This window comes from Eubalaena glacialis, chromosome 1, assembly GCF_028564815.1.
Source record: "Eubalaena glacialis isolate mEubGla1 chromosome 1, mEubGla1.1.hap2.+ XY, whole genome shotgun sequence".
Classification (NCBI taxonomy): Eukaryota; Metazoa; Chordata; class Mammalia; order Artiodactyla; family Balaenidae; genus Eubalaena; species Eubalaena glacialis.
The window spans coordinates 58585943-58599380 of record NC_083716.1 but is presented as its reverse complement, the minus strand read 5'-3'; the positions used below and the strand labels follow the sequence as shown (position 1 = coordinate 58599380).

The 13438-nt window shown below is 45.1% G+C and overlaps 1 protein-coding gene across 2 annotated transcripts in view; it reads right to left on the bottom strand.

The window, feature by feature from the left end:
• KCNMA1 (potassium calcium-activated channel subfamily M alpha 1) overlaps positions 1-13438 on the bottom strand; it is a 735999-nt gene that overhangs the window by 77375 nt on the left and 645186 nt on the right. For both annotated transcript variants that reach the window (XM_061197119.1, XM_061197100.1), the window contains one exon: positions 8017-8110. In XM_061197119.1, the coding sequence (XP_061053102.1) occupies positions 8017-8110 (94 nt within the window). The remainder of the gene's footprint in view (positions 1-8016; positions 8111-13438) is intronic.

The following is a 13438-nucleotide window of genomic DNA, read 5'->3' as shown; positions in this document are numbered from 1 at the left end:
TCAGCTCATACCTCCAAAGTCCGCAGCTAGATATTAAGCATGCCTGACTCCAAAAAAAGAATAAAAGATAATTGTTTTGAGGGTTTGCAGAGCATGGAATGCCGCTTGCCATCAATTAATCTCAGGAAGTGAACTAAATGCCCAGCTACAGCAGACACACAAAAAGCTTGCCTTGAGGACAACAGCCTAAAGCAAAACCACAAACCTCTCTTCTAGCAAACCTGCTGGGAGGAAGCTGGCATTATATTTTAAAGAGCACAGTTCCCCTTGGAGGAAAATTCGAATTTTTTTGTGTGGCAGTGGGTTCAATGCTGGACTTCAGAAATTTACACTAAAGTACAAGTAACCAAACCAAACCAAACCGACAAACAAAAGGTATGAAAGAGGAAAGTTACCAAATGGTTTTAAAATTGCATCCTTTCCCTTGCTTCATTTTCAGGAGCTCACTTCTCATCACATGATAAGGCCTTTCCTATCATTACAAGCGTCTCATCTAGATTGAGGCCAATTCTGCAGAAATCTCCCTGGGAAACGGGAGGCTTGATAAAATTGGGCAATTTCTCATGCCTCTGCAGGCCTTTCACTCCAGTGGCAAAGACTGATTTTACTGAGTATCTGTTATGTCAGGCACCATAGTAAGGGTACCAGAACACTTCTGAAGCCTCCCAGTTTGCTTCAAATATTCCTCCTGTGCTGTCCTTCTCCATAACCTCAGAGACAGACGTGGCTTTCCCCTCCTGGGAGCTCTTAACAGAAGTAAGATGCTCTTTCAGAGATAATAATTTGCACAACTGTCTTACCCATTAGTTGGTGATCTTCTTCAGGGCAGGGAACTCCTATTTTACTCTTCCACACATTTCCAGAACCCAGCAGAGGACCCAGTAAACAACCAACTACCAAGAGAAGCTGATGAATGATCTCTGATCTCCGAACATCTCAAATCATTCAACAGAAACTCCCCAGACCCTCTATGCAGACCAGAAAAAGTGTCCAGTGAGAGCCCCTTTGCCTTTGATATCTTGTAACAATTTGTTTGCGGAACAATCAAGGCTCTTGCGCTGCTTTTCCGCTTTACAGGGGCAGTACTTGAAATAGGGCATCGTGATGGGAAGGGAGACTCTGTAGTATGTCTCTAACCAGTCAGGCTGCCTGGAATGTGCCTGAAGCCAGCTGCTGTAACTGCTCAGCAGACAGGACTCATGTCTGATGTACAATGCGGTCAACACAGTTGTTCTTAACAACTGTTTAGTGCTCCAGCGAGCCAGGGCTGAACATTTCTGTGAGAAGGGTCCCCACCACGTGAAGCTCCTTCCACTGCTCTGATTCCTGTAAGCGGTGGTTCTCGAAGCATGACCCCACACCAGCTGCCTCAGCATCACCTGGGAGCTTGAGAGAAATGCAGTTCTCCAGCCCAGCCCAGACCTACTGAATCAAGCTCTGTTTCAACAAGGTGCTCTAGATGATTTTGATGCATGCTAAAATTTGAGGATCATTGCTGTAAAGGTTTGCCCAAATGGAGAGGCTTTGTGGTTTGAGGCAATCCTACCAAAGTTAGCAACTATTTGCAACATACAGACTGGAAGGCTATGGTTCTATTCAACGAGGCCGGGATCAGAGTGAGGCCATCGAGGGGCCTCGGTGCGAAACTGAAGGAGGCACCTCACCCGCCCCACTGTAGTCCTGGCCCTGCTATTCAAATGGAGAATGCAGCTCTGGTGACAAAAGTGCACCCAGCTCACCTGCTCTGACTCTCGCTCTGTGACTCTCTGGAACTTGAGGGGTTGTGTCAACACCTGATAGAAATTCCTAACCTGGAAGCCACGTAAATGACTCTCTCTTGCTGACGTCTACCTCCAAGAGCTAATCAGCAAATAAACAGGCATAGAAAAGCAAATGAAATATTCTTTCTTATCAAGTGCAATGCTTATAATTCAGTTTTCCACCCTCCTTGCTTCCCATCGCTTCTTCCACTGCACAGAAGACAACGTCGCAGGTAGTAACTAAGTCCTTCAGTGCAACGTTCAGGAGTAGCAGGTCACATGCATGGGTCTCTGGCTGCACCAGCCACAGGAGACTGGAGGGGGTCTCAGGTGGTCTCCTCAAAAGGGCCCATACTTAGGTTTTCAGCACCGTAAATGGCTCTGACTCAACGGATCTGCTTCTTTCTTGGGTGCATTTTATTTCTGGGTGAATTCTATTTCCTGCTATGTCACAAGGATCCTGACTTCGGGGTTCTGCCCTAACTCATCCTTCAAAGCTGCCTCCACTGTCCTATGTAATGCTCGTCTCTCCTGAGACACGGCTGCCCCCTACTCCCCACCCCCATCTCCCCCAGATGGCCAACCTTGGAGCCACCTTGAGAAAACCTTCAGGCCACTCTGGCCAAACTTTCTGTATCTCTCTACTTGTTTTTTTTTTTTTTTTTTTCTGCCCAATAAGTAAACAGTCAAGAACTGCTGCTCCCTAGTATGTCATCTCTTGCTAGACAGCCACCATCCTCAGAGCAAGAAGGAAATTACTGCCTTTATATCTGGGAGACAAGCCGGGAGAGCTGACATGTTCTTCAGTCCTGGAGGAGAGTGGACAACATGCTTCTGAAATGAGGGGACAGGATAATGACCCTCTGCTGTGTATGCAATGTGTCCAGGGACCTGTGTCAAATCCACCAAGCCTTGGGATGACGAGACCCACCATTTCTTTCTTCTGCAGTCCCGTGAGGGCCTGTCATTTGCTATGTGTTTGTGCATTAAGAGGTGAATTTACTTAGCTAAGCTGTCCTGGTCTTCCTTCTTCATTCTGCCCAGCGAAAGAGATTGGGAGAGTGGCATTCTGTCCCCAACTCTGAGTGGGCTCAGGCCACTTTGCCATTTTCTATCACTACAACCTTTCAAGGGGGCAGTCCTAACAAAAAGACCCCGTGAGAGGTATGCGTCAAAAGGGAGAGGCTGGGACTTAACAAGCAGATGAGCTATTTCATTAAATGGTCAGTTAGGGCCCAAGAGGATAATCTGTTTTACTCTAATCATATTTCCACTCTGATTCAGAACACAAATATCTAATGTTTCCTGGGTCTTATGACATGAAGCTCCTTTCACAGCATTCAATATCTGTTTCTAGTGCTGTCAGTTATCCTCGCTAGCCTGGCTGGGGGCTATCTCTTTGTGTAAAGCGTCCACCCGACACATCCTGGGTAAATCCTCATAGCCCGTGGTACCTTACACCAAGTCCCCTCTAGCACCTGAGGGAAGCGGCGGTACTGTCATTATGTCAGGAATGCTGTGTGTCCTTCTTGGGAAGACTGTTTAGCCCACGTCTGGTCCACTATTCTAAAGCAGACCCCAAACGGTTTGGTACCCAAAGGTACCACGGGTCTCCAGAAGGCCCTGATGGAGGGTTCTAAACCCGTCCTTATACTTTCATCAGTGATCCTCCCAAAACACAAGTTAGGGCACTGCCTCCTCAAAAACCAGCAAGGTTTTGGCCTATGGCAGGAAAGGCCTTCACGACTGGGTGCCGGAATATGCTCATATTTTCAACTCCAGTTATGCAACTCTACGAATGCCTTTCTCCAGCCACATCAAGCCACTTGCAAAGGCCTGAGCACTTTCCTATTCCCCCCATTGGGCAGAAGAATGAAGCAGGAAATAATACGGAATATATAAATAATAAGAAAAAAAATCTTCCCAATTAGGTAAGACTTACTAGATTTACTACTCTTTACATCTCTGTGACTCAACTTCCTTATCTGTAAAATGGATGAGAGAGCAATCCCTCCTCCTGGAGCTGTAGTTAGGATTCCATGAATTAACAGGCCTAACGCTCTTGGAACGATGCCTGGCACCTAGTAAACAATGGACAAGGGTGGCTAGTGCTATTAGGCGAGAATTCTCCTCATCCTTCACAACCCAGGCTCAGCCTCCCAGACCAGAGGTAACGAGGGCACCCTCTGCTCCCACAGCCCATGCTGGTAGGTCTCTACTCTGTCCTTATTCCGTTTTGCTGTATATGCTTGTCTGTCTCCCACATCAAACCGTGAGCATTTTGAAGACATGTAACCCATGTAATTTGAAGAGTGTAATCCATCTTACTTTACACCCGTCAAAGACCTTCCACAACATCTTGAGTATGGCAGGCTCTCTCTAAACATTTCCCAGGTAAGAATTAATCTGAGGAAAGAAATAGAAGCAGGCAGCTAAAACGCATAACTTTTCGGGTTGCATTTGAGGACACAGTGTGGGAGCCTGGGCACCTCCCCCATACCATCTACCCACTGAAGACATATTCTCAGCAGCAAAAAAAAGCATCTGTGAAGGTAACTACTCGAAGGTGGTTGTGAGAAGAACCAAATGTAATAGTAACTGGGGCCGGGATTTAGGAATCCAAGGATCTCCTTCAACTGGAGTCAAAATGGTGTCCAATGAACCTTCTTTTTCCTAGAGAGTTTTTCTAGACAGATTTCACTAGAGAGTCAATGGGGTCTGGGAGGCCGCCAAATTAAGAACCCTTGACTTAGTTATTCAGAGACAAAGTTCCTGCCCTCTAGAGCCTCACAACTGCAGGAAGACACAGCTTTCCTGACAGGGCACAAACCCAGTGGGTAGGGAGAATGGGGCAGTAGGTGCTTGGCGATTTTAGAGGAAAACTAGGAGAGGCTCCTTAAATAATTCCCTGTTAAGAGACCAACAGGGAGATGAATAACAGGGCCCCGGTTACCTCCTCAGCCTGCTCCTTTGTGGGATTTGAAGCCAAAGGTCTCTATCATGACACACAGACCCCTGGCTTGGAGCACAGACGCTCACCATTTGGCTCAGTCTGGCTGTGAGGGCTGTTTTCTGTGTCAGGGTAACTACAAAACATACGGCCTCGGGATCCAGACACACAAAGCGAGGCAGTTCATCTAATGATTGCGCAGAGAGTTAAGCGACACTTAAGAACCAGGGTAGACCTGCTACCAGAACAAAGGGGAGACAAAGACCGTTAGTGCAGGGTCCCTGTAGCATTTCCTGCTGGCAGATGGCTTGCAAGGACCCCTCACGCAGGAGCCTGTTTTATGTGCAGAGGCCATAGTGGTAAATTAAAGCCCAGCCCAGCCTATTCTGGGCTCTCGGTTTCTCTTGGAACTGTTCCTATCACTGCCCGTAGGCCACTAAAACCTGCCCGCATTCAGAATGATGGATTCTGCTCAAGCAGCAAGCCACAAACTCATGTCGAATCACCCACTTCAAATGAGTCATTAGCCTCCTTTATGGATGTTTCAGGTCACAGGGAACAGGACCTGGGAGTCCTATCTTTTGTAGAGTAGAAAGGGAGTGTTTGAAGATGTTGCAGGGGAGGACCCAGAGAAACCTCAAGGTGGTACAGGAACCCCTCTGTTTTCTGTCAATTAGCAAGAGGGAGCTAGCAAAAATAAGCCCCGGCAACCTCACGGCCAGGGCCAGGGATTCAAACCAAACCAAACCAATCCAAACCGCCCATGGGCTCTTCGTTCCTACCCAGGAAATGAAGGGTAACAGAGAGAGGGCTCAACACCCTGTCTTGGCTCCCACACCAGACAGAGTCTGTAGAGTACCTGGAACACAGAAAGTCAAGGTGAAGGAGGAGTGTCTGAGACTTTCTGACTTGTCATGGGACAGCCCGTTCCAGCTGAGCAGCAATCGAGGTCGTCGTGGGCTGGTGGGGTAAAGTGCCCTGGTGACAGTAGCCACGGCCATAGCAGCAGCCCAAAGGCACCAACACCAGAAACCTCAGTTCTGTAGCTTGGCAAGTTTCAGCTCACCGCCTGACCCATGTTTAGCAATTCTGATGTACCGCGGAGCAGACAGCTCCAGCCTGGGATGACTGCCTTCCTCAGCCCCTCTCCGACAGGCAATGAAAGCAAGACCCACTTTGAAAATTCTCCCCCATCATGCAAACTGACACAGGCATGCTTTTCAAAAGCCCACAGCCAATCTGTTGATCATTACTTATTTACAAAGGCCTTCGGGCAGAAAGTCCTGTAAAAACCATACTTGTAACAGTACATACTAGCTTTTTCTGCTTGTGGAAAAAAAGTCCCCCCAAGGCTACCTCAAACCATCACTTTCTATTGCACATAAAATGTAGCGTGTAACACTAAAGTATTTAATATATAGAGTATAATATATATACAGGAAAGGCATTTGTGTAGAAGTATGTTACCCTGGATTTGGTAATTTGATGTTTTGCTGAAGGCTACGACTTAAAGAAGCTTCCACCTCGTACAGAAGACCTGTCATCTTGGTACCCAAGAGCCAACAGAAGAAAGAAGTACCCTTAAGCAGCAAAACTTTGACACAGCTTTGAAGCATATGAAAACAGTATAACTCCTCAGAATTATTATTACTCAAGATCAGAGAAATGAGCCACACTTTACATAGCAAACAGGGACAGGGAATTTGGCTCCAAAGGTTTCAGATTTTTCAGACTTCTCTTTATTTATTTATTTGCTTCTCTGAATTTAGGCAAAAGAAAGTGCCTGGGCTTTTCTCTACTTTCGATGGATAAAACTATTAGCATGAGATGAGGCGATTACCTAAAGGTGAGTAAATGGAGAGCGGATGTGAGCATGACACCTCGCATCATAAAAGGGAGAGGCTTGGCAGTTGGCACATTTTATTCCTCCTCATAAACCGTAAACAAGCATGTAAATCAGCAACACCCAAGCAAGACTGACTGAAGGGAAGGCAGAGAACTGTTAAGGAAACATTGAACAGGAAGAGAGGATGGAGACGGAAAAGGACATGGGGCTGGGTGAGTCTTCTCCTGGGACCTGCGTCCTCAACCATATGAAGAGGGACTGTCCTCTCTCCATCCTAGAAAGGTGGTCATGGGGAGCCAGGAAGATGCAAATGCTTGGAGAAGGGGAGGAGGAGGAGGAGGAAATCGCTGTGATTTTTTAAAATCAATAATCAAAGGGAAGAGAGCAGCCAATGGCAATGAAAAGAAGAAACTATCGTCAAGATGGCAGGTGTTTCCATGGCAGGAACCATTTAGGGAAAGCAGTGCAAATCTGAAATCACTCCTGTTTCACTGAGGTGCTGGAGAGTTAGGATGATGGGGGAAAGAAGCATTGGGATTGGCAGATGAATCGAAGACAGAAAAAGGAAGATGAAAGATGAAGATTCCAAGAAGAGGATCCAACAGAATTCTATTGAAAATTTACTTCACTTGCCATTTCCTAGAGGAAGCTGCAGTCAAGATAGAAAGAAGTGAAGGAAGGAAGGAAGGAAGGAAGGAAGGAAGGAAGGAAGGAAGGAAGGAAGGGAGGGAGGGAGGGAGGGAGGGAGGGAGGGAGGGAGGGAGGGAGGGAGCGAGGGAGGGAGGGAGGGAGCGAGGGAGGGAGGGAGGAGAGAAAGAGAAAGAGAGAGAAAAAGAGTGCACACAAGCTCTATTTCATAATTAATATTGCTTTTAGCCTGAGCAGAACTGGATTACTTTTGAACTTTGCTTTGGCAAGTCCACAGATTATTAGACTTTTTTATCAGTCAAAATCAATTAACAGAAATTTGATTTCAATCGACAGGATAAAGAGAAGGTAATCTTCAGGTTCATTTTTGATTGTGATGATACATCTCACATATGGCCTTAAGTACAGAAAACAGTCCTCGGAGGGACTCCAGCAGAAAGAGACTTGCTGGAGGCAAACTAACCACAAGGGTTCCTCTGATTGGCTGCCGCTGTCATTAGTGCCACTGCTGTTTAGGAACTACACATAGACAGGACTTGGTGACAGCTCAGACTTTAAAGCCTATGTATTTTTCAAACAGCTTTTCAAACTGTTTTTCATGACAGAATTTTTTCAGCTCTATCATTAACTGCTGACAAGCTGACAGAATAAATACTTCAGCCTTTAAGAAGCCACCTAACGATCTCGTCCCCTCCTGCGCCGCGAGCCTGCTGGGGAGGGGAGCCTCTGGGCCTGGCAGGGTGGGGAGGGGGCAGGGACAGGAGATGCAGCGAGAGGGGGCCCCACCGCGGGGCCCGGGCCCCTCTCCTTACCTCATCAGCTTGGGCGAGGAGCTGGGTGAGTTCCGCATGCCTCCGTTGCGCTGCTTTTTTTTGGGTGACAATGCTGACGGCTGTTCATCTTCAACTGGAAATACAGGCAGCTCATGAGATTATGAACAGCTTGAGGGCAGACTGTGCAATACAGGCAAGATATCAAAGGACACACACTCACGGCTCAGTCACTCACTAGGAATTCACGGCCATCTCTTAGGACCCAATGACAAAGACCAATGAGTTAGTCAGAGGCCGGCTTAGAAAAGGTGAGAGCATCACCTCTTGACACTCCAGCGTTTGAACATGCAATTTAAACAGACTAAAACAGTGTGAAAACACCCTGCCATTAGAGAGAAAAGAAATCATAATTTATCTGTACACCAATACATGTATGTGTGTATATACACACACACACACACACACACACACACGTGTGTGTGTGTATATATATATATGTGTGTGTATGTGTATATATATACATATATATATATATATATATATATGTATATATATATATGTATATATATAGGAACACTCCATCATTCTGCTTAGAATTTCTTTTTGGTTACTTTGTTTTGCTGGGTAACCAAATAGGTTTTCTTGTAACCAAAATCAGAAATAAAGTTGTATTTGAAGCAGCAGCATAAGAGCTGCCAGCTGGCTGCTTCTGCAAATGGACCAATGTAACCAGGTCCTAATTCCTACATGCCAGAGGAAAGAGCCTTGCAAGGAGACAGGGATTGGAGGCCTTAACAGCCAATGTTTCAGTCAGTCAGGACTGGGAACATTGGTATGTTCTGGTTCAAGAATCCCAGCCCAACTCAGCTCTCGCCCCTCCACCTCCCAAGAGGGAGGGCCTGCGTGCATGGGATCCTTTCTTAATTCATCAAGATGGGAGGAAGGGGGCTGCAAGGTTGCAGAACCAGGCCGGAGAAGAGCGCCCAGACGAAGGAGGAGATGGCCACTGAATGCTATCGCTGAGGAGGGGCAGGGGAGGAGGGCAGCAGAGGGAACTGGAAACCACAGGCTGTTGTCCAAACGTCTAAACCACAGAGATCACTAAGCGATCCAAAGTTCCGCTCACAAACAACACAGCACACTCTCCTGCTCTTGCCCAAAGACACCCACTAATAAGCTTTGGAGATGTATTAGCCTGTATCACGTTTCTTTTTAAGAGAGCTGCTTGATAATTAGCAGATGCGTACCCAGCCTGTCACCCAAGGGCACCAGCAGCAAAATCCTAGTCTTCCTCTCCCCACGCCCCACAATACAGGCTAAAGCTGTAATGTCAAGAAGGAAAAATAGGATCCTCGGATTCTTATTGTTGACTGCAACACAGACCGGGAGGAAGCACCCCTGAAACTCGAAATCACACGCAGTTACCTTAAAGCTAAGAAGAGAAATATTAGCAGCGAGAACATCAAAAGAAGCTTGATATATGTTAAAGGTGTACAAGGCTGAGGTGGGGGGAGGAAATGCCATCTCAGCTACTTGATATTATCCAGGAAGACCCATATCAGAACATGCATGATATGGCACTTCCCTGAAAACCCTAAATAACATTTAGTGTGTTATGATACATGGTTCCAAAGAGATAATAATTATCCATACTTCCCTGAAAACCCTAAATAACATTTAGTGTGTTATGATACATGGTTCCAAAGAGATAATAATTATCCAACGACCCTCCAAATCTGTTTCAAGGTATCACTCTTGGTACACTCCTTTATTCTACGGTCAGTCTGGGGTTGTCTAACTTCTGGCTGACACAGGGAGAGGGAACAAGAATGTGGGTGGAGACGAGGGCATGACCAGAAGAAATGAAGGCAAAAAAGCACCTGCAAATGCCCACAGCCCTTACACGCTACCACTTGCTCCCCCCGTCCTGTCCCCCCAGAGGGCCAGGCTCAGGCTGCAACCATATCAGTCACTTAGGGCTCCAGGCAGGAACTATGTGGCCGGGGGGATATCGCATCTTATCAGAAATGAGTATCCACAGCAAATCACATAGAGACTAAATAGCACTTAAAAGATTAAAGGAAATAAATACAAGCCACATAAATGGTATTGAAAAAAATCACTTAGAGGTGATATGCATCTCTCAGCAAGCAAACAGGCACTCTGAGCTTGACCTGCATTCATCTTCCTTTCATAGGATAGGGGGCCAGGCATCCCAGGCAATAATGGGGTAGAAAGACAGTGAGATTGAGATTGAGAGAGAGAGAGAGAGAGAGAGAGAGAGAATGTGTGTGTGTGTGTAAGTGTACTTTTGCACTTTCCCCACCTTAGGATGGGGTAGAAGTCTTGCATTGACTACCCCCATAATACAAGGTCATCTTTTAATATGGACCACTTGCAATGGTTACACTGTGTTCAGGATGACCTAGATTAGTTGAGTAGCATGATGTACTAAATAACATGTGTGCATGTGAATTGATCTAGTAGGAGGTGGAAATTCTTTTCTTTTCTATCACACAAGCCTTCTTGTGTGATATCCAAAAAGGTCTTTTAGCTAACCTAGTCTATGTGGCTAGCTTTATCCAAGGCCACCAGATGTTGCCATGGTTTTGTCTAATTATACAATGAGTCTACAGTCATTAAGAAGTCACACTCACTGGCATTTCTGCTAGATTCTTTTTCTTAACTTTTCTTGTCCCATTTGCACTGGGCCAACGATACATAACCCTCTCTGGTTAAGTGCCCATTAACCTTGCACCTTGTCACTGTCTGTTTACCTGCAGTGATCTTCAGATGGAAGACTGGCAAGTTAATACCTGTTCGCCAGCTCCAGGGAAACACCTTGTTCTGGTGCTTAAAGTCAGGTCTCCTTCTACGCAAGGAAACGATTTATTTTCATCGCAACTCAGAAAGATCATCCATCATAATCATACTGCATTTAAACTGGGATTTGTTCTCTTAAATGAAACGCATGTTCAAAGGTTTCCTCCTGCACTCATGGCCTGGAAATGCAGATTTTTTCCCTGAAGAGATGGGGGTGAAATGTCTCCAGCTTAAATATACGAACGTTGTGTAATGGAGACCATTACATACGGCTTAGATCCCACAAGAGGAGCAGTGATAACTTCTGTCTCCTAAGTAGGATATAAACCATATTTAATTATTATCCTTTTATATGGATTCTATCAATTTCTGCATATTTAAGGAAAGCAGATCAAGGAAAACTTTTAGTTAAGCTATAAAATATAATTTTCATTTCATGGCTTCTGTGACTACATGAGAGGAATAAAAATGGAATTAAAAGGGAGGCTTAAATTTACTTTCATGAAAGTCAAGTATTGAAGGAATGGGCCGCTACCTGACGCCAACGCACGTTTCCAGGTTCGTAGTTAGCCTGGTTTCTGGCTAATTACACTACACCCCTGTCTCCAGCATTTCCACTAGAGTCGTCCTGCTGTGGTAGCCGTAGGAAGATTAGATCTTTTAAAGGAACCTGACTTACCAGCTTCTTTAAAACACAAACAAGTTCAGGAATCCAATGTGGAATTTTTATAGGAGCTGAACTCCATCCAATCTCAGAATACTAATAAAATTCAAGGGCTTGTTTTTGCACATCCCTAAGTATAACACTTAATGTGCTGTTGTAACTTCCCAGTGCTCGCTTGTCTAATAGGCACCGAATCTAACAGTTTTACAGTTTGGGAAGACTCAGTGCTAGAAAAATGTCAGGCAAGTCTAATGAGCTTTCAGATCCCTTGGTTTGCGCTGGAATTTAATTTAAAGTTAAAATGATGTTTTAACATGTTTGCTTATACTTGACTAAAGAGGATTCATTATTTCAATGACATAACCTCCAGACAATGTTCTGGGAATTGATTTAAGATGTGGTGGTAATTCCAACAGCCTTAATGCAGAGCTGAACATCTGTAACAACATTTTACTCAACTTTTCATCAGCATTCTGTTTTTAAGCAAAAGCAAGGCAACATCTTCTAGAAACACTGGCCAGAACTCTGGGCTCACTTCAAGATGATCATATACTTTCCTGGATTTTTTTAAAAAGAGAAATCCCTCTCTTTATTGGCCTAGTTAGCTTGCAAACACTGTGTCAAGGTTCACCAATGCCTCTCTGTGGGTACTTCGAGTAAAATGGGGCAACAATTCCAACTTTCCTAAGTAGTCCAGTGCTAACCCATGATGGACCCAATGCTCAGCTCCAGCCTGGGGGCACATTCCTTTTTCCCTGTTTCCTCAACAGGGTTTAGGGGGATGATGCCCTTTGAGACTTAAAGATGAGTTTGTTGGCTGCAGTTAAAAAATAGTTCAAAGCAAATTAACTCGGAAATGTAATAAAAGGCAAACAACCCACAAACATGAGTCAACTGGCTATCTCCATTACGTTATTAATCACATCTGGAGAAACCCACATCTGTACACACTTAGCAGATCATTAGTAACGTCATATTCACACTGGAATCACTCAGAGTAAGAGGCATGCAAAGTGGCTTGAACGCAAATGCATCTAGCTAACAGGGCTTCCGACTGAAATCTCGTGCAAGCTGCTAGTTTGGGGTTAGGGTAGTTTTAATGATTATTTATTGTTTTTTTATGGGTTTTCTCTTTGGTATTTTGCTGCCCAGCAAGCTAAATGCATGCTGAAATCCACAGTAGTACATCTTTCTTCTCCCACTGAGCTCAGCATGTTAAAGTAGAACATGGAGGGGTGCAGTTATTAAAAATTGGGATGGATTCCAAAACTCCTTCATCTGGCTCGGTCACAAGCCGAGAATTGTGAGTTGTGTTCTTGAACTCAAATGGGTCTTTGGGATAGCGTGATCTAGCTCCAACCTTGACTGCCAAACAATAACAAGAAAAGGAAACCGAAATTAATCCTTGGTGAAATTTTTCATTAGAAAAGTTCCAAACCAGTTTTAACATTGACTAGAACCATAGTCTTAAATTAAAATGGAAGTTTCCTCCCTCACAGCTGAATTGCAGGGTTTTTCTTTTCTTTTCCCCTGATGACTTCTTGAAATTCTTTTTGCTGTGTTATGTCATAGACATCAGATGGGATAATACGTCACAGACAATCTTGGGTGTGTTATCATTTCCTCCAACATACAGAGCTCCCTTCTCCCCTATGACATACACAGGCACAGAAAACTCAGTTTTGCAGGAAGACCAGACCCATTATTCTCCTGAAACCTGCTAAAAATGCATCCTACTGAATAATCATTATACCCAACTCATCAACCCTCAATGTGAAACTCTCGCTTTCATCTCAAACCGCTGGCTTGGTCAGCCCCCTTGGCTGTGATATCGCCGCCTAACTTGCATTAAGTGCCAGGGGTTTGCCACTCCTAGGAAAGGGAGATGTGTAGCATCTCCTTGTATCATGAGTGACATCAGTGAAAATCGGGTGTGTGTTTTCAGCCTTGCAGGACGTGAATGTTGTTTTACTG